The 20670-nt window shown below is 43.6% G+C and overlaps 1 protein-coding gene across 2 annotated transcripts in view; it reads right to left on the bottom strand.

Moving 5' to 3' along the window:
• Positions 1-20670, bottom strand: part of PRDM5 (PR/SET domain 5) — a 1215944-nt gene that overhangs the window by 427760 nt on the left and 767514 nt on the right. For both annotated transcript variants that reach the window (XM_069631172.1, XM_069631173.1), the window contains one exon: positions 4430-4590. In XM_069631172.1, coding sequence (XP_069487273.1) covers positions 4430-4590 — 161 coding nt within the window. The remainder of the gene's footprint in view (positions 1-4429; positions 4591-20670) is intronic.

The raw sequence follows: 20670 nt of genomic DNA, 5'->3' as shown, positions 1-20670 counted from the left end.
CAAACTGAAATCACACCCACGTATGTTACGGCACAAAGTGTTTGGGGTCGAACTCCCAGTGGAGACATGAAGGGAGATTTGGAGGGGTTTGCGTAATGCCACCCAAAGTTTGCCTTTACAGGGAGAGGGGCTTGACATTTTTGGCAAGAAATTAACTAAACTTATGTCTCAGGGTGGAGGGGATGGGCTTTGCTGGAGGGGATGTGGTGCACTGGCACCTACATGCACATTTGGTGGCGATGCCTCAAGCTCACACACTATTGGACTGATGTTGTGTCCACACTTAATCGCATAACCAAAGAATCCCTGGCACTCAACCCCATTGTGTGTCTTTTAGGCATATTTCTGGGGCAGAAAGTGGGCCTGCAGCACTCAAATGGGCCCACCCTTAAAACCATGCTACTGATAGCTAGAACCACAATTGCAGCATGTTGGAAGATGGATAGAACTCCCACATAGCTATTGGCGGACAAATATGTGGTAATTAGTGATAAACAAGAAGGTCTCTCAAGATACCATTATTTACAAAGGAGACAGAGCTAGTTAATATAGATGCCACATGTACACAGAACTCATAATATTGGAGTATCTCAACAAGGACCCGTCATAATTAAAAATGATTAATATCAAATTTAATGAATCACAGATTTTTTAAAAACAAATTAAATCATACGGTCCACAATATGTACATACATTTTGAAAATCTACACCACAAACAAAGGACATGGACAACAGTTACGTGACAAGCTTTCAATAGCTAGTTGCCAGTGTGTCAAGAGTAAACACACCGAACACCAAGCGGTACGTTTTATATACAGTTTTACGCACCCAAAGTTAATTAGGGTTAAATGTGTCAGCAAATTGGTCACTCTGGTAACAATCTAGTGACCAATTTGCTGACACATTTAACCCTAATTAACTTTGGGTGCGTAAAACTGTATATAAAACGTACCGCTTGGTGTTCGGTGTGTTTACTCTTGACACACTGGCAACTAGCTATTGAAAGCTTGTCACGTAACTGTTGTCCATGTCCTTTGTTTGTGGTGTAGATTTTCAAAATGTATGTACATATTGTGGACCGTATGATTTAATTTGTTTTTAAAAAATCTGTGATTCATTAAATTTGATATTAATCATTTTTAATTATGACGGGTCCTTGTTGAGATACTCCAATATTATGAGTTCTGTGTACATGTGGCATCTATATTAACTAGCTCTGTCTCCTTTGTAAATAATGGATTACTGTCCTCCCGGACCTAGATAGAGTATACGTTGTTAACTCTCTATAGTCAACGGTATACCGGGCTTCCTCCCCATATAAGTTGGTCTCTCAAGATACACAAGATAATGTCTGAGCCTTATTTGGGAAATGAGAGCGCTTCTTGGTTCACGCTGGAGCATGTAATAACGATCTTACTTGCCCAACTAAGCTGAGGGCTTTAGGACTCCTTGTTTGCTCATAGCGATAGCGTACACTGCAAAGGCTGCAAACACACATTTGTTCCCCAAAGACTATACTACACAAGGTCTTGGGATTGGCTGAGGAGACACATGTTAGTTATGTTTAGTGGGTTCTGTAGACATATTTAGTATGCTGATAAGAATGACAATGTTTCTTTGTATATTATGTATTTTATTTACACTGTGATTTTATGTTTTTGGTTTCATCCTTGACAATGTGACAAGGTTGCAATGTAAGCACTATGCAGCAAGATGCTTGGAATTGTTGATAAATGGTAACAAAAAGATTTAAATACAAGAAGAAAACTGACGGTGGTTGACTTTTCCCGATCAAGGGCGAAAGTATGGATGAGAGTGGAAAGTGAACTCCGTTTGCTATATTTTCTGTTGGTGCAAAATGAACGCCATTGAATTGTAAACCTTGATTTTGCTTTGTTTGTTTCTCCCACAGCTGTGACAACTGGAAGCGATAACTAGGGTGAAGCTGTGAACACTGCTTGACTTCCAAATGGTCTTGACCCCATTTCCCAAAAATGAGGAATGATGCTCTTTGAAGTACTCCTGCTAATTATTGCTCAGGTATGGCCTGTACAGGCAGGTGTATTCTCCACCCTTAACAAATTGCTAAGCACATGCACAGACAACTTTAAACAACCATAGCAACGTGCTTCCTCCAAAGGAATGTTGTAGACATGTGGACCACCTGATCCAACTCACAAACTCTAATGATCAGAAGAAATGGCCGTAAGCTGTATTGGAACACACGGATTTTGGAATGGATTTTGGCGGAGTGCCAGGATGATAGCTTAGATATTTGTCAGGCTTGCCGTAAAAGCACTGAGGCCTTCATCTGTCCAAGGGCAATCCACAGAGTACCATTAAACTGGGTAATACAACGTGCCATTACAGCGCTTAGCAGTGGTGGAACCCAGAATGGAACACTACATTAAAGTATAATATTATTATTATTAGTGATTATCCGCATGATACATTTGGAAACTAGAACTGGGGAAATGAAAACGAATAAGATATAATACACTGCCTTGAGTGTGATTAATATCAGCACACATCCTATGATAAGTGAGCACACGCTCTGAACTACCCTCCATTCTGAGGATAAATAAAATGCGGGGCAAGAAAGAGGATTCAGGCAGTACTACAGAAACTTTGCACCCGTGCAAATTCGAGCAGCACTCATGCATAAATGTACCTTGTGCAAAAAAAAAATTCAATGTGTTTTTGCAGCAGCGGAAACGACTAGGACACAGCAAATATTCCCAGGTGAAAAAAAAACGCCTTTGATTTGCATGCTATGGTGCTAGGTTTTTTTCCCCTACTAAAAATTGCACTTGCACTGGAGCAAATTTCGGCAAAGCTACATGTTTGCCAAAAATCTCTTCCCATGGTTGTATTTGAAACGGCAAATTAAATATGTTTTTTTCCCCTACTAAAAATTGCACTTGCACTGGAGCAAATTTCGGCAAAGCTACATGTTTGCCAAAAATCTCTTCCCATGGTTGTATTTGAAACGGCAAATTAAATATAATTGATAAGAATGACATGTATATGTATTAACCCTCAGCTCCATATATCCGACGGTTATTCTTTGCCCGTAGTGCAGGTCTGAAGGGGGAGTTGTCAATATGTTACAGCTGCTGTTCTGACTTTTGTGATGATGTTTATGCAATGTTGCAACATTGGTGTGTTTAAACGAAATACACGTGCTGTTAAACTCAAATGTCAGAATGTCTGTTTAAAGAGCCACACTGCACAGAAGGGCAATACGATGCACCCAAGAATGGAATATGGAAAGTGTCCCAATCGCTGGCCAGAATGAGCGCGTGCTGCATCAGGGATAGTCATGATCCAGGACATCTATTTATGTGAAAGAAAACAACAAACAGCTCCTTTGCTGGTGACAGCACCACGAGGTCATGATCATTTGACTCGGTCACTGCAGGTACCTAACTAGGATTGCAAGTAGCATTCTCAAGCTACATTTATATACATTTCTCTCTAAAGCTACATTTATATAAAAATCACTCTAAATGTATTATATAGTACTACACACCCATGGGTCTCAGAGTGCTGAAATAACAGACAGCCCTATTGCGCCACAGAGTGGAACTCATTTATTGACCTTGGAAGGATGAAAGGGTGAGTTGACCTTGCCGGGATTCAAACCTGCAACAGCAGGATGCGCACAGATATCAGGAGGATCTACTTGCTGTGCTAACTGACCGGCCAATTGCTGAGCTTTATGGAATCTATACATTTGTTAGTCATAAAATAGGGTACAGAAGTTGTGAAGGTGGGCACACATCTATAATGAATGTAATCCTTAAGTAAGCCCAAGGGAAGAAACAAGTATTTTTCTAATCTGGTTAACAGCTTACAGAGAGAATACTTTACAGAAGAGGCGTCAGGGCATTTCGCCCTTTTTCTCTTAAAGTGGTCCAGCGTCCTGTGTTAGATTTAGCCAGGGGACGGTATCAGGATACCCCCAGCCATGGATCTCCACAGCCTGAAACTACAGGGTGACTCATGCCATCAGGTCTGGAGTCCTCTTTCCTGGACTCGAGTCCTGCAGCCGGTACACTCTCTGACTCTACCTTTAATGATTGCATGACATTTCTAGTGATAATGTGTGTAACTTGTAATTACATTTGAGACAATCTCCAAATCCAATAGATGCAGATCCAGACCTGTTATACATTGAGAACTACACGTGCCAACAAGCAAAGAAATAGGACTAGATGTGCAGATCAACAATGAAATGGATGATGTTGGCATCTATGTCTCTATCATTTGGGCATCTTTGCTCCTAGTTTCAGCTAAATATATCATTTTCAAATGCACCACTTCTGACCCCCGTGGCTCTGTGTTACAGAAAGGATCATGGATGCATATAGCCTCATAAGAAAAGGATCATGAAAGACAAACACCAAGGAGCAGTAAATGTACTCACTTTCTTATGACTCTTGAGGACGGAAGGTGTTACAAATGCTTTGTCACACAAATCACATCTGTATTTCTTGCGCCCATCGTGGACAACCTGGATGTGAACGTTCAGCGTATCCTTCCTTTTGAAGGTAGCGTCACATTGGTCACACTTGAAGGTCCGTTCATCTTACAAAGAAAAAAGCAGGGAATGAGCACCACTTGAATAAAAATACACGTCATGTCAGTAGAGCATGCACAGAACACATAGAGACACATACATATCGGAAATACAGATCAAATCGGGATAATTGGATCAAGAGAATGGAAACAAATATTTAGAAAGGATTGCCACCGAGTCTGCCTCTTGGGCACCTATGTTTCTTTAGTCATATGTTTGTCTTCTCCCTTTCTCAGGACTTTCATGGTATTATTTATTTGCCCATGGACCAAAACCCCCAGAGACTGTTTCCTGCATGCAGAGTCTTCTATTGATCATTCCAAAACAGTTTCGATCAGGAACCGAACACTGTCTCCAGAGGCTGTTCCCTGCATACACAAATTCATCTATGGAAGATGCATGGATCATTCAAACAAATTATACTTCAGGAACAAAAATGTAAGTTTGTCATACATCAAAGGGTCTTTCTTAGAAACCCACATTGTGCCATTGCCTTAATGGCCAGCAATGATGGAAATGAAAGTCTTAAAACACAATCTTTCCCAAACCATGTTTACTACTCCAAATCCCACTGCAGCAAGCAAACAACATGCAAATCCCAGGAGTGCATTGCAACATATTGAACACGTGCATGTATTATTAAACAGTGCTATTTATTAAAAATTAGTTACAATTATTGATTTGAATTTAGCACAAAATTGAACCTTGGGAGGTTAATCGAGTTTTTTGCATATAATCAAGTACTCAATTATAAATTACAAAATATGAATGGTCATTAGCATTTCAAAACAAACGAACAAACAAACAATGCTGTAAAGCCAACACTACTGACTCAATGACAACATGGGGATATACCACACACTCCACCCACATTTGATGGGCAAGTGCACACGTATTTATATTGTGACCACCAACACTGAGCTCTTTCCAGGCTCGGAATGGCCTACAATGTGATAGGGCAATAACCGAGGACCTGCCCATGAGACCATTTTGGTCTGGTTTTATCTGCCCACGCTGGCGAGATTGTGGCCCTATTTTATTATGTAGCTGATCGTTTTGATGAAAACTCAAGAGCTGTGGCTCATGCGTGTGGACAGATAATATCTTGGAGTTCTAATCTATTTTTTTTTCCAGTCCAATCTCTGCTCTTACAGATGCTTATGCTCAGATGTTGAATTGCTGGTCTATGTTCAAATTGCTTCTCTTAGGAGGAAACATCACCTTACAGAGTGAGTCCCAATGCTCTCCTCGAATGATCGTCACTCCAGGAAATGATCGGAAGCATTCCGCTGACTTGCTGAATCCTGATGTGTTGAGTGGTTGCAGATGTGCTTGAACTCTACTTGACTAGGAAGACTTCACATAACATGTGCATGATTTTAGTTTGACAGAGACCACTTTTTAATGCAAAAAGATGCTCAAGTTATAAAACCCCCCTCATCCTTATGTATTATTTTAGGTGGTGGGTGGTTAATCAAATGGGCTATATCGGATATTGGGGTAATGATTCAAACTATATTTCTTTCTGTTTTATTTTTACACGTAGGTGTCTTAAAATCTGGAATGTAAGGAGCCTTCCTGACTAATGCATTACCTTATAATGAGAAAGATGGATTCATTGTATTGTTGTTATCTGCACATCTGTGTGGAACAGTCCTTGCATATGACCTCTCAGAAGACACATACTTGCTCAGAGGTCAAGGGGCATGGTTCAGGTACATCTTATGCTGCAAAACAGGACTATGGCCACCTCGCAACTCCTCCTGGATAATAACTAATAGACAGAGGTGGCAATGCCAACGCATACCTTGAAACAATGGGCAGTAAGGCCATCACAACAAACCACGTCACGTTTCACATTAGAGGTGATACAGTGCAATAGATGTCTGTTGAAAGGAGTATGGAATAAGAGGGCATATCAATGTGAGCATAAGTCACAGGCCTACAAAATGTATGCATTGATTGTGTTTCATGTGGGCGGTTGGTACACTAGAAACCATGAATTTCTGCAAAACACACAAAAATAAGTGTCATGACTGACCCCTGAAAGAGGCACCTTCCACATCGGGAGGGTATAGGGTATTTTAAATGGCATTTGCAAAGCTTTTGACTGCTGTTTGCATGGGCCAAAGTATCAGTACTTAAATTTCCTTAACGGGACTGGTTATGGACGGGGAGAAAAAAGAATCTATGTTTGAATGATAAAGGTTTGTAATAAGCTGTAAATCATTTAATAGAAAATAAAAAAGTATCAGTACCATCATCAGAGAGTCCTCCATTACAACCTATGAATACAGCATACATCATGCTGGAGGTGTGGCGTTGCAGTAGATGCCACAGATGTTCAGATACTCCGAGACGAATAAGTGCGCTGGAGATGCTTAGTGCAATTAGGATACAAGTACACATGTGTGCCTGTTTATACACACAGAAGGCATTGGGTAGTGTGTGTTAATTAAGCAATAATAACCCGGGTGATAACGTCCCGGGGACTGAGTCGGTCTGGCCTTTAACGAGGGTCCTCGTTGCTGTTAACACCCGATCTGCCAATCTGGTAACCCAGGGTGCTAAGACCAATGTATTTTCTTTCAATTAACGGAACGCCTCAAAGCGTCCTGTTCATTAAAGCAAAATACTTTCTTAAGATGGCCGCCATGGATCATGAAGGCAGAGCTCCATCCGGAGCCCCTCTTCCATTTCCATGGTGACTAGGATAGAGACAGAGCAGCGACAGCAGTTGAAGAAAATTGGAAAGTGGGTGTGGGAGGGACTGGAAATTTTGCATGAAGAGAGTGTGAGGGGAAGATGGCAGGGTGGGGGAAGCAGCCGTTGCTAGGAACGTGGGCTTGGATCGTGGTATTCAGCCTGTGATGCAAGCAACGTTATTGATTGCTCCCCCCGCCCTAGGTGCTAATGTGATCTCAGGGTTTCTGTGATGTCTGTCATTTGTAAATGTCTCTCAGTTGGCAAATCGTTCACTTGTAAACTGCCTAATTAGGCCTTGGTTACTTATTTGATTGGACTTTATAAGGGGTGTGCCTGTGAGCTGCAATTTATTACCATTCATTGTGAGTTTCGAAAGTTATATCACAGCTACCTCCATATGCATCATTGCAATATTGAACATATCTTAGCCATCGCAATCTTCATAATATACATTTTCATGATTTCATGACCACCTTTATGCCGATTTACCTTCTTAATCAACTGGATCTACACTCTCCTGATCTTCTCTGCTCCAGTCTGATATTAATAATTTGTATTGCATTAGTGGCATTGACATAATCTCAAATTCCTCTGTGCCACCTTCCTTCTGGTGTATACAAATTTAGAGTGTTCAGCCTTTGCTCACAATATTTCTGCTTGAAACCATTTACCAAATCGGTATCTGGCCTTTGCATTTCCTCATCAGTCCAAGTTTATACTTCAGCATTCAAGTGGAGGCTAGAAAAATAATCTTATACATTGAATTGTAGAAATTTTGTTTCAATCATTTAGTAATTTGTTTTTATTTTATTTTAAAAACGTCTATGTGTAATATTACATGTCATCTCATTAAAAGATTGGACATTAATAACTTAAAAGCTTGATGTATACAAAACTGCCAAATTCCTTTTTCTGCTAAGCATTATAAAAAAGAAGAGAGGCACCAAAAACACATCTGAAACGGATAATGCAGGAAGCCATCTAGGATGGAGAGATGGCTCTCATACTCATGAACTCGCCTATCAGTCATTTATATTTTGATTAGCCTATAACATCGTAATCAGAATGGCCGTCAGTCGCAGGAGACATGTGAAAAACCGAAGAAAACAGGAAAAGGAACCTTGATAGAATTTGAAAATGCATTTTACACAAAAATAAATCACTTCCAAGCCTTAAAAAAACATGTCAGATTCTGGGGATGGTGTGAATGGGAATGGATGGGAAGTGGAGATCCGGGACAGTCCAGTGGCACAAGGAATTCAAACTATTCTCAGAGATCTTTTTAAACATTCAAGGGGCCTCACTCTGATCCTTCCCATCTGGAAACAAGGGTGCTGGTAACTTACCGGCACCGTTGTTTCCAGACCGGCATATTACGGGTCTGCTTTCCGCAGCCGGCGTGCCAACAGGTCTGACCGTGCCGGGCACAGTGGCCACGGTAGGCAAGCCCATCACGGAAGCACAGGCACCGTTAAAAACGGTCCCCATTCCTGAGTTCTATGTGACTCTATGGGAATGGGCAACAACATTTTACCGGCGCCTGACTTTCCGGGCCGCCAGGGTTGTTGTAATCTCCCGGTGGCACTGGGACGTCAGGCACAGGTAAAACTTTACGCGCAGTTACCACCTGACCCGTAATGAGGCCCAATATCTTTTATAGTGTAATGCCAACACCTGTGTGTAGGGTCAGCATAGTGCTGCATTGCAGAGGGAGATGACATCAAGGAATGGTTTGCAGTTAATGAAGGATTGAGATACATTGGCCACACTTCCCTTATCTGCCATGTACAGATGATACTTGCTGTACACAGGACAAAATCTATCTGAGAGAGAAAGACAGAAAGACAGAGAGAGGGTCTGTCAGTGGTGATGAGAGAAAGTGAAAAGGCAACGGTCTGCAAGAAGCCAGTAGTAGAAGCACAGTCAGGGCACCAAGTTGTTTAGCTTTGTAAGGCCTGTTGATGTGTTACTTTGACTTCTCATGTTTTGTGATGACTTGTATCCCTTGCTATGCCATGTTATGGTTTTCTATATATGGTTTCAGATTCGTCTGCACTCCTCACCAAACGGTCCATTGAGATCTATGAATGCTCCCCGCACTAACATACTCAATTATTATGTACCAACACAGAATATGCCTACCAATTAAGACATCCAAATTTAGCAATTCAACACCCTCCCAATAGCCATCCACCAGCAGAACACTACACCTCCACAACACACATATGTATATATGTAAGCCCGGGCCAATTCATCCTAGAGCCAGGGGCACACGAGGCTCTGCTTTGGACATCAATGCCTCTTTGCCCTAGAAACAGAATGCCTAGAAAGTTATTTGTATGCAGATCTTTGGGTGCGTCCAGACTGCACACATCAACACAAGAGCAAAACTATCACACGTGTACCTTCTCTCTCCACTAACTTCACCCCCGAGACCTCAACTTTTAGATACACCACAGCGCCTGGAGACAATGCAAAAGGCAGTGGAGATTGGTTTGAATCCCAATATCCTAAAATAAGAAATATACTTTGGATGGACTAAAATACAAATAAAAATATGCACATGTCCCCCTGCATAAGGCTTTGTTGTCTATCACTAATAACAAGAATGGATTTGAAAATGGATTGATGAAAAACCAACTGCACAGGCTATCTTCCTTTTCCTTGTGCACCCCATCATCGACTGCAATCCACAACACACTACTAAATTTCCCCGTAGTGCAACCCCCTTCTTTCTCTGAATTGGAGTGCTAAATTACAAGTAATAATTGTGTTCCTGTGTTCCTATTTGAAGCATTAATGTAGTACTACCAATGTCAAAGAAACAACAAACCTTTAACCAAATATTTGTTAGGACATTATAGAAGCCAAGCCAATTCTGCTCATGTGACTTATGACATCACAGGTTCACACTGTATTTTCAAGAATGGCAAAGTTAATTTCCTTGTAATGCTACATTTGTGCAAGGAAAAACCCGAATTTAAATCAATAAATGCACACAATGTATAAGAATCGCTCATCCTGTCAGTATTCATGTTGTTGTATACACATATATTATTATACTGTTAAGGCCTGATTCGTGAAGAGAATATGTTTGGGCCAGAGAAGGATTTGCTTTTGTTACAACAAAAATGCAGATGTTCAAAACTTTAAACCTTCTAGAACACCAAGAGATAACAATTCCTTGTTGGACTTTAGTTCTTTCCATTTTAGGGCTTTGAGGGAGAACTTGCAGTGAGGCCAATACCTACAGCTGCATCGCAACAGCACAAACGGACTGATGTTGCTGCAGCTGCAGAGGATTTAACAATAAGGTTTGTTGAGAAGGGATGTACATATATACCCATACACAAGGCAGGCACAAGAGCCCGTATCAGCATAATAGGTGCTATTTTCAGACAGAAGAAAGGGCACTGAGATGTAGAGAAATCAGTATTTGTTACTACCATTTCCAACCTATCAAAAAGACTTTGCAAGATAATAAACCAGCATTGGAGAGTATTTACTTGGAAAATGGCATGAGAGGAGAGCACAAAGTCATTCCAAGGAGGGTGAAGCTTCCCCCTGCCATGCACAACCTGATTAACTGACAAGGGCTCCATGGAATCACCCTGCTCTTCTGTTAGCTCTGCAGCTCGTGGCAGTGATTAACATATCCATCAAGGGTACTTCAAACAAGCCACCATGGGGCCTGACAGCATAGGATAAGAAAAGAGACAAGAAACCCAACAACCCTTTCATATGTAACTGTGTCAACCTGAAACCAGCTCCCGCCCCTCAGTATAAATGAGAGTACACTGACATGTCTGAGTAGATTTATGCCGTAGACAACCCAGGTTAGGGGGGCCTCATTCATAAGATCCAAGAATGTGGTTTGCAGAAGCCAGAAAGTCAGGGCTCGCAGCATCTTCAAGGGAGATCTGATGCTTTAAAAAAAAGTAACCACACAGGAAAAACATTTAACAAGAGAGACTCTTGGATCACAGCAGACAAGAAGGTGGGTGGTGTGAGGATCCTGACGGCATCCTCACTTATTTACCCCAGGTATCCTCTTCTCAGGTGGCCAGAGACGGGTCATGGAAAGGCCATTGCTTTTGGATCTGGGGTTGGATATGAGAGGGAGGTTGACCTGGGTGGAGGAGACTTGGGGAGTGGGGAGAGTGTGTCCTTGGGTAAGACATGGTATCCCCCATTTCCCTTTCACCACAAACCCTCCATCCCTCAAGCCTTTATGGGCTTTTGTCAGCCGTTTTTTTGTCATTACCCTAAACTATTCCCCAAAACACCCCAGCATCCTTCTGGGATGAAGAAGAGGCCAACTACAACAGCACATCCTCATTTTTCTAATGCAGACACATATCAACCCAATTTGAATACTGGGACGAGGAAGAGAAAACACAGGACACATCCTCACTTTGTGAAAACGAACGTTCATCAATCCTAGCCAAGCACTGGGACGAGGAGGAGGACAACAAGAGCCAAGCAGGACTACTGCTTTGATGATGAACTGTCTAGTCCTTTTTGGCAGGGAAATTGAGGAGGGAGATTTAAAAACTGCAAGCCTGAAAGAAATGGAGTCAGCTGTGAATATTGAGTCAGCTGTGGGAGAACGCCCATGAGCTGCTGGGTGCAGGCACACCGCTCTGATGTGGCATCATGGCAGGAGAGATGCGTGAGGCCCGTGGAGAAGTGCAGAGCACATGCAGCGGGAAGTGAAGGCACAAGAAGCTGGAGTCCAGTAGCAAGCCGTAAGAATGAGGCTGGTGGGACAGAAGGAAACGGTTGTGTGAGTCCTGCATCACAGGGGAAACACTGCTGAGATGTGCGCGAGGCACAACAGGACCACCAGGAAAAGACTTGAGCGACCGCACAGAGAGACTGTAACCCGTGGCACCAATGAGTGCAACCAGGAAGGAGGAACACCGGGCTGGCAGCCGGTGATCAAAATAACTTTATAGACATTAAAAAGAAGTGAAACCAAGTTAAAGCTTATTTTAAAGCATTTTTGAATAACCAACAAAGTGAAAGCAAGGCACTTTAAATATAAAACGAAGTGAAAGCAAGTTAAAGCATGTTCAAAAGCCTTTTGCATACCCAACAAAGTGAAGGCAAGTCACATTGAATATCAAACAAAGGCAAAGCAAGATAAAGCATATTTAAAAGGCATTTTGAATACCGGACGAAATGAAAGCAAGTTGGGACATTCTTGCAACGTAAGAGGACTGAAAGAAAGATTGTGAATCTGACTGAAAGTAAGTCTTTTGAACTGAAATGAAATAATGAACTGCATTGACTGAAACAAGTGCTAGCAAAGCCAAAAGAGCACAAAGAAGTGTATGCATTATATGAGAAGTCCAGCATTGGTTCAAGTCGAGAAAGTGCACATAACTGTATATGAAAACAAATCAAGCTCTGGCGCAAGCTGAGAAAACATAAGAAAGTATAACTAGTGCATGTTGGCCAGACAACCCACAATACCATGTCAGGAGAGTGTGACACATGTGATTGAAGCAAACGTAACTGCTAAGGAGAAGCAATTGAATGGTGTTAAAGGAAAAGCAGTCAAGGAAAGCTAACGGTTGCATGATCTGTAATGGGTGGACCTTGTGGTCCAACAGCTGCACATCGACCGGGTGCCCCTGAATGGTAAAGCCACTGAAAACACATACAAAAGGAGATTGGGGGTCATTACAACCCTGGCGGTAGGGGGTCAACGGGGCCGGTAGAGCTGCCAGCCCTGTTAATTCCCTACCGCCTCATTACGGGTTCCGAACGGGCCCGTTGTTAGCATGCTCCCCATTCCCATTGAGACCTAAGGGGGCTTGAATGGGAATGGGGATGGGTTCCTGGAAGGGGGAAATACCGGGCCCTCCAAGGTCGGAATAGCCCGGTATTTCCCCATTCCAGGAACCCGGACCCGGTACCCGGAATGGGGGTAGCCATGCCGCAAATAGCTGGAAGATTTGAACTCTTGCGGAAGGGAACACCTGCGTTTGATTAACTACTTTGAATTTGGAGAAGGGGAGCTGGTTACAAGCCAAAGAGCTAGAAGAAGCTTTGAACTTTACTTTAAACACTGTTCATGATTGATGCGAACATCCATACACATTGTATGTAGTTAGTTGTGAGGGCAAGAATAGATTTTTGGACACAGACCAATGGTTTTACTTTGGACTTCCTGATGCAGACTATCTTTAGTTTTATTTAGGTAGGGAAATCTCACCTTAGCATAGGGCCAGTTAGGCATTATTCCACCCTGCCTTTTGAGTTAATACAACTTTGTTTGAAGAACTTGAACCTGTTGTCTGTGTCTGACTCATGATGCACCCATAATAGGACCTAGTATCACAGGGGAGTGAGTCCAGAACTCTTTCTGTTGAGAGAAGGGTTCAGCCATATTGGTAGTGGGACATCCTTTGTTCCTGTAGGACCCACCCTACCTTTTCCTGTTGCAAAGCACTCTGGCTATGACCTCACACATACAGAAACTTGTTGATAGAGACCCCAGGATTGGTTCACTGAGGTAGGCTCTGACTGCACTAATCAATGAGGCCCACTTCGCTTTAAGAGAGGGCTGGACCCCCCTCTTTCAGGCAGATCATATGAAGACTTCACAAGAAGCATGAAGAAGAACTAATCATTGGACCCTGGCTGAAGGGGCAGTCTGCCTTACAGCTTACAACCAGTGAAGGAAGTCCAGCAATATCCAAACAGGGAAGCTAGATCCCTGTCCTTAACTTCTCCCAGGGAACAGAGGGATAAAATAACTAAGAAGGCCTTCCAGTTGCTTCAGAACGGGTACCCAGCCAACACACAGCATGCCCTTCTAGGCTCTGCAGCAAGCTTCCTGGATATGAAGTTCAAGAAGGTCTCCGAACCCGAAAACAAGGACAAGGCAGCTGCCTGCAACTCAATTCCTAGCTCTGGCCTGTCCACCGTAAAGACATTCTCAAGCCCATTGAAGAGGCAGAGAGAAATGCAACGACAACCACATGCTGCTGTCTGCCTTAAAGGACATTCTCAAGCCAGTCGAGTTCCTCAATCTGCAACCGCCTGCAACGCTGACCGCCGTCAAGCCTCAAGCTACTGTCGTCAAGCCGCAGTCACTGAATGTACAGAGATGTCTCAACCAGTGCTTACGAACTGCTGATCAGCACTCAATGATTCCAGACCCTGAGCCGCTGTGAAGGCTGCAGCCGATCACCAATCTTCACTCGCCGAACCGTCTGATACCCACCGGTGTCTCCCGTCTCAAACTCTGTCACAGAAGCCTGAAAAGTGCCCTGTAGCCAACTCGAAACTGTTCAGCACCAAGAACAACTACAGCAAGAGATACATTGTGGGTCTGTCGCCCTGGTCCTTCCCGGAAGGCCCCTAGAGATATTTGAAGACCCTTTCTCCCTTTTTAGCTGTAGCCAAGAAGCCATTTAAAAAACTATTGTGGTTATTAACCATTTCACCTACCCTCCTATCAGTATCCAGAGTGCATCCCTTTTCTTTCTCAGAAACTGTCTTTACTCTGCATTACTTTAAAGGGAGGGTTGTACTTAGAAGTGTTATTAGATTGTCTGTTGTAATAATAATTAAGTAAATATGTGTATACAACCTTGATTGGACACTTCTTTTATCATTGGGTAATAATTGTACTTTTGCTGTTTTGCAAATAACCAACGATCCACGACCTTTAGAGGAGATAAGCCTGACATTCTGTCCGCATTACCAAAATTGAACACAGAGGTTTATAATTTTATTGATATGCTTGTTTCATAGATATTGTGTAATTCTCGCTATATATCAGTGGGGACAGTCATGTATTTACCTGTGTCTTTGCATCGGATCATGGCAATTCCACTTTGTTCCTCTTTGTTTGAGGTGGGCAGCTAATAGACACCCAACTTTTTCCCCCTACTCATATTGTGTGGCCTTGAATTTAAAAAGGGAATATCTTGCTTTTTCATTAAAAAAGTTGTTCACTTCCAATTTCGCCCTTCTCATTGCAACTAAGGTGTTTCTGCATGGATGCTTTTCATACTGCTGTGTCAGCTTTGCCACATCTTTCTCTAATGAGAAGTTCTCCTTTTCTGCTTTCTTATTCATTGCACCTTTCCAAATTAAAACCGCCCTGATGTACGCTTTCCCTGTGGCTCAACGGGTACTAGTGGAGTCAAGTGTTCCGTGAGAGTTCTGCCTTGTTCTTGCGATTTTCTATTAGACTTGCATTAATCGCCACCTCCCTCGTTGCTTGAAGAGCATGTCAAGGTCAATCATCACTGCATTGTGATTGGATATGACTTCCAGGAGTATTTCACATCTTAGTAATCGATATATACTGGGCGCTGGGACATGACGAAGTCAATTCTTGTTTGTCTCCTGTGTATTCAAGTGGTGAAGGAGCAGTCTGTTTCTGTTTGATTGAGTAGGCGCTAGGGATTGTGATGATTGACCAGGTCTCTTCACTTCTCCCCAGTGGGTAGCACTTTCCTATGAGGCTAGGGAGGTAAGGCAGCGACCCAATAACTTCCCCAGAGGTGGTAAAAAGTGGGAGAAAAACGTAGGGAGATATTCCCCCATGGAACAAGGCCTCCTGTCTGGTGAACAACCTCCCTAAACCCTTGACCTTAACACCATTCCCTCCTTTGCTTTCCTCTCCTCTCTAGAGGATAAACCTGTATGTTATTGTAGAGTTACAAATGTCTTAGATGTAAAGTCTAGCAATACTGTGAAGAAGAAGATCAAAGGAGTGATGACAATTACTGTCACGGATTCTCGGTTCTGGCGTTTGTGGAAGAGAGGCACTGGCTGCCATTGGTGTGCCGTCACATTTCTTTGGAACAGAATGCCGGCTCTAATCCTTTTCCACATGGTCGCCGGTTGAGGAATAAGTTCACTTTCGGATCTCAACAGCGATGTGTTGCAACCTGTATCCTTTATCCTTCAGGGTAAGATGCTTCCAATTCTCTCTGCCCCCTCCTCTCTGAGCTGCCTTCTCACTCCTCCTTCTGTTCAGCTACGAGTGTGCTTGTTTCCTCCCTGAATACCTTTTACTTATCTGCTTGCTGCTTCCCTTCTCAATCTGTTGCCTTGGTCTTGCTGCCTGAACTGTTCCCTGCAGTTACATTTCTGCCTTCTGTTTTCTGCTCGATTCACCTGCAATTATACATTCCATCTCATGTACCATTTCGTGATGTGTCCACCACCCCCCTTTACCCTCCTCCCCTATCCTGAGCCAACCCAACATCACCACCTTCCACCACCCTTTCTGAGGGCATCTCCCTTCCCTCTCCCCCAGAAGACCCATTGTCCTCCAGGCATGTCTGGTCAGACCCAGACAGTGTGACTACTAGTTGCCTCCAGGCTATGAACGTCTCCCCTTCTTCATCTCCACCTCTATTTACTGCTTTGTTCCACTTTGTTTTCGCATCCACCCATTTCCGAAGATCCTGCCACCAGGCTTCTACTTTGGTCTATTGCTTGCTTTCCAGCTCAAAGCAATTCTGTGCTTAGCGAGTATGTAAACCAGGTCTTTGAGTTTGCTTATGTGTTTCATTCTACAAAGCCTAGGGAACCCCCCTACCATACATGACCACATAGATTCCACCTCCAGCCTTATCTCTTTTCCCGCCAAGAGGTGGGCTACCTCCCTCCAGAATCTCCTTATTTTCGGGCATGCCCAGTACATATGCACCAGTCCTGCATTCTCCTCCCCACATTTAGGACATGTTTGTATTCCTGCATTCTTAAACTTGGCTATCTTCTGAGGAGTCATATACGCTCTATGGGTAACATATAACTGTATTTGTTGCAACCTCACGTTCCTGGACACTTTTTTGTGATATCCCTGTACCCTCATCCACAGCCCATCATCTATAGGTTCTCCAGATTCCTCTTCCCAATCCCATCTCACCTGGATCACCTCCTTCCCCACCCTTGACATCAGCAGTTCATGGATTCGGGAGACCTCGTGGCGTAGGTCTGACACATCATAAAATCTTTCTATGGCCGTGTCGGCCTGACTCTCCAGCACTATTTCTGACCAGTTGTCTTTTATCTTCCGCACCAACCTAGTATAAGTGATGTACTCTCCACCAGTGTGTCAAACTCCACCGCCTTCCCATCCTGCCATACATCCCCCAGCGTTGCTATAACTCGCTTCACCTGCTTAGTCATCTTTTGGACCTGCCTGATGTTCCAAGCTCTTATCTACGCTACTTCACCAGTGGATTTACATCAAGGTTTTTTTTTTGTGCCTTCAGGCTTTTTTCCCTTTGATTGGGTGTTCCGGGGAGTCAGTCTCATGCTCAGGCTGTTTTCAGGCAGATATAGAGGCTAATTTCTGTGGCAGAACATACCTCTACCAGGAGCGGAAGACATCTAGAAAGAAGAAGGACAAGGTGCTGGTCCCAACAGAATCATTCTCGCACGATTTGCAACAGGAAGGGGAATTTGACAATTACTCCCTGTTTAAGGCTAGACCATACTGAGATAAAGGAGCCCCAAGGAGCCATGAAGATGACAGGGGAAGGATCAGTTTCAAAACATAAAGAGATAGAAAAGACTAGTTGAAAGAGGATGCTACAGTGAAAGCTGGATACCCCGGACAGTTCAAACCTGGAAATACAAAGGAAAACTACAGAGGTTGGCCCTCAACGAAGAGGACGCTGCATCCTGACCAGCAGGGCACATTGGTGGAGCCCTGACTGTCAAGGCAACAAGTAGTTAGAGGAAGGTTGGTGGTGTTGTCATATTGCTGAGTAGGACCTTTCAGCCCTGCAACAGCAATGAAACCGAAAGATCAAACACCATGCAGAGCCAGCACAGAGTGGTGGGGAATGGAGAAAGAGGAAGAGGTGGCAGTCAAGCAAGGCTGCTGAATTCAAGACCCCAGGGGGAACAGCCGACATGGTTGCTCCAAGAGAAAGGTAACAGGGGCCATGGGAGACACACCAGGGGCTTGGGCAAGAGGCAAGAAGTACTTGGGAGTCATCTGCCTCAACACAGTAGTGATGCCTAGAGAACTAAGTGTCAAGAAGTACTCGGGAGTAATCGCCCTTGTAACCGTAGTGATACCTGTAAAGAATTGGATAAAAGTAATTTTAAGGCCTGGACATTGTTGTTTAAAGGTTTGTGTTAAGAACTAAAGAAACTTTGCAAGAAAGAGTTGAAGGAACTTCTAAAAGCAGAACAGGAGAAGGGGTAATTCTCCTGGTACTGCGACAATTGCTAAATCAGACCCTATTTCAAGAGACTGCTGTTGAAGCAACCCGAGACTGGAATACTTCACCAGGAGAAGGTAGTAATTCTCCTGATCTTTAAAGAGGAACTTTATTGAACACTTTATACTTTACTTTTGCAGTGGCAGGGATAGAGTAGTTGGTTTGGGACAGAGAATCGTTTACAGGTTTTTTGTTTACTTACATCCTGATGAGCACCCAAATTATTCTAGGTTGAGGCAGGGGACCCTCCCTCTAAAACTAGGGACAGATAAGTTTCTTACGTTAGTTAAGAAAAGTTTATAACCAAAAATAAAACCAAGTTGTCATCCTCCTTACTCCATCTCGCCATAAGATCCTCCAATCCATGGTCTGTATTTGTTTTAGTATTTCTTTCTCTCTTTTATCCCAATCAATATGTTTTTCTGTTTTGTCAATGTACGGGTCTAGAGGTAGGTTCCAAACCCTTCCCCCCATAAGATTTGCATCATGCTAATTTTGTGCAGAGTCCTGTGCAGGAATTAAAAGAGTGCTCTGTTATCACGGGTGGGGATGTATATTGATCCTACAACCACTTTGTCATCCCCATGTGTATTTTGACTGCCACCAGCCTCCCTTTGACTTCCAACCAAGTGTTGGTCACTCTAGAAAGTAGAGTTTCCATAGTAGTAGGATGGGGACCCCTCACATCTTCCCCTCTGTTCCACTGCTGTGATATACTCCAAGCATGCAGTCCCTATGTAGCTTCCCTACTTATGGTTTTAGAAGATGTGTTTTCTGCAAAAGTGCACTTTCCAACTTTTTGGTGTCAGGTTATTGCAGAACTTTCTTATGCTTAATATAGTTATTTAAGCCATTAAAATTGAGGAATATAATTTTAAAGGTCATTAGTAACCATCCACCCTCTTAATGATGTTGTTTCTCTGCCTTGTGTGTACCTTATCTTATAAGCCTGGCCTTTCCCTTCTTTTAATGAGTGCTACAGTTAAACCCCTGATCTAGCCACCTAGTGTGTACTTGTCCCTGTGATGGCACTGCCGTGCCCTGAATGCCCCTGGTGGGGAAACCAACATACTAATATATACAATAAACCAATCATCCTTCATCCTTGCCTTCTCCTGCTCCCACCCTCCCCCTTCATGCTTACATCCTCTTGATCAGTTGTGCGGTCGAGCGTAGCACAGTCCAAGTAGTTGCCCCCTCCTAACTAGTGCCTCCACGTTTTTTCCTGGGTGACGTTGTGTGCTGTGAGGAATCTGAGGGCATCCTCAATTATTTCCCCTATGATATCCTCCTGCTAGGGGGCCATTTAAAAGCTGTGGTTACTGGATTCTGACCCTGGGGGTGGATATGCAAGGGAGTGCTACCTGGGTGGAGAACCCAGGTAGTCTGTGTTCTCCACCCAGGTACCCCTGCGTGAGTCACAGTATCCCCCATATCCCTTTCCTAATGAGTCCACCATCCCTCAGGTCCTTATAGGCTATTGTCAGTCCCTTACCTATTTTTCCCGTAAATCATATCCCAACAGACACCAGTTGTGTTTCTCTCATCCTCATCCCAGTACCGGAGTCATACATCCTCTTTTTCTTGAATCAAAAACGTACACCCACCAGATAGGTACTGGACGAGGAGGAGACAAGTAAGAGCAATGCAAAACTCCCAAACCAGCAGTGAGCGGTCTATTCCTTTTTGGACCAATCAACCCGGCGGGAGGATTAAAAGCAGCAAGAACAGGGAAAATGGTGTCAGCTGTGGAAGCAGATCTACGGACTGCTGGAGGAGCGCAGACCTCTCCTGGAAGGCCCGTGGCAGAGGAAGTGCTCGAGAACACTGGTTAGATGCAGAGCGTATGCAACCGGAAGCAAGGCTGAAGGAAACTGGAGGGCTGTGGCGGACTACAGAAAGGAAACCAGCGTGACCAGGAGAAGCTTTAGAGTGAGGTCTGCGATGCAAGATGCGAGAAACTCATCAGTGGCAGGGGCAAAGCTATGGAGAGCCACTATGGAGACAGAGTGAGGCACTGCATGAGAGAAAAAGCTCATGGTGACCGGAAGCATCGCTCTATCACCGGAAGCACCGACCGGGGAGTCAACCTAGGTATAGGGATACCAGGATGCAGGATAGCATGTCAGACCTGCGAGAACTGTAATGAATGATGATTTGAATGAAAGC

Source organism: Ambystoma mexicanum, chromosome 6q (assembly GCF_040938575.1).
Source record: "Ambystoma mexicanum isolate Mex_15411 chromosome 6q, UKY_AmexF1_1, whole genome shotgun sequence".
Classification (NCBI taxonomy): Eukaryota; Metazoa; Chordata; class Amphibia; order Caudata; family Ambystomatidae; genus Ambystoma; species Ambystoma mexicanum.
This window is presented reverse-complemented; position numbering and strand designations above follow the sequence as displayed.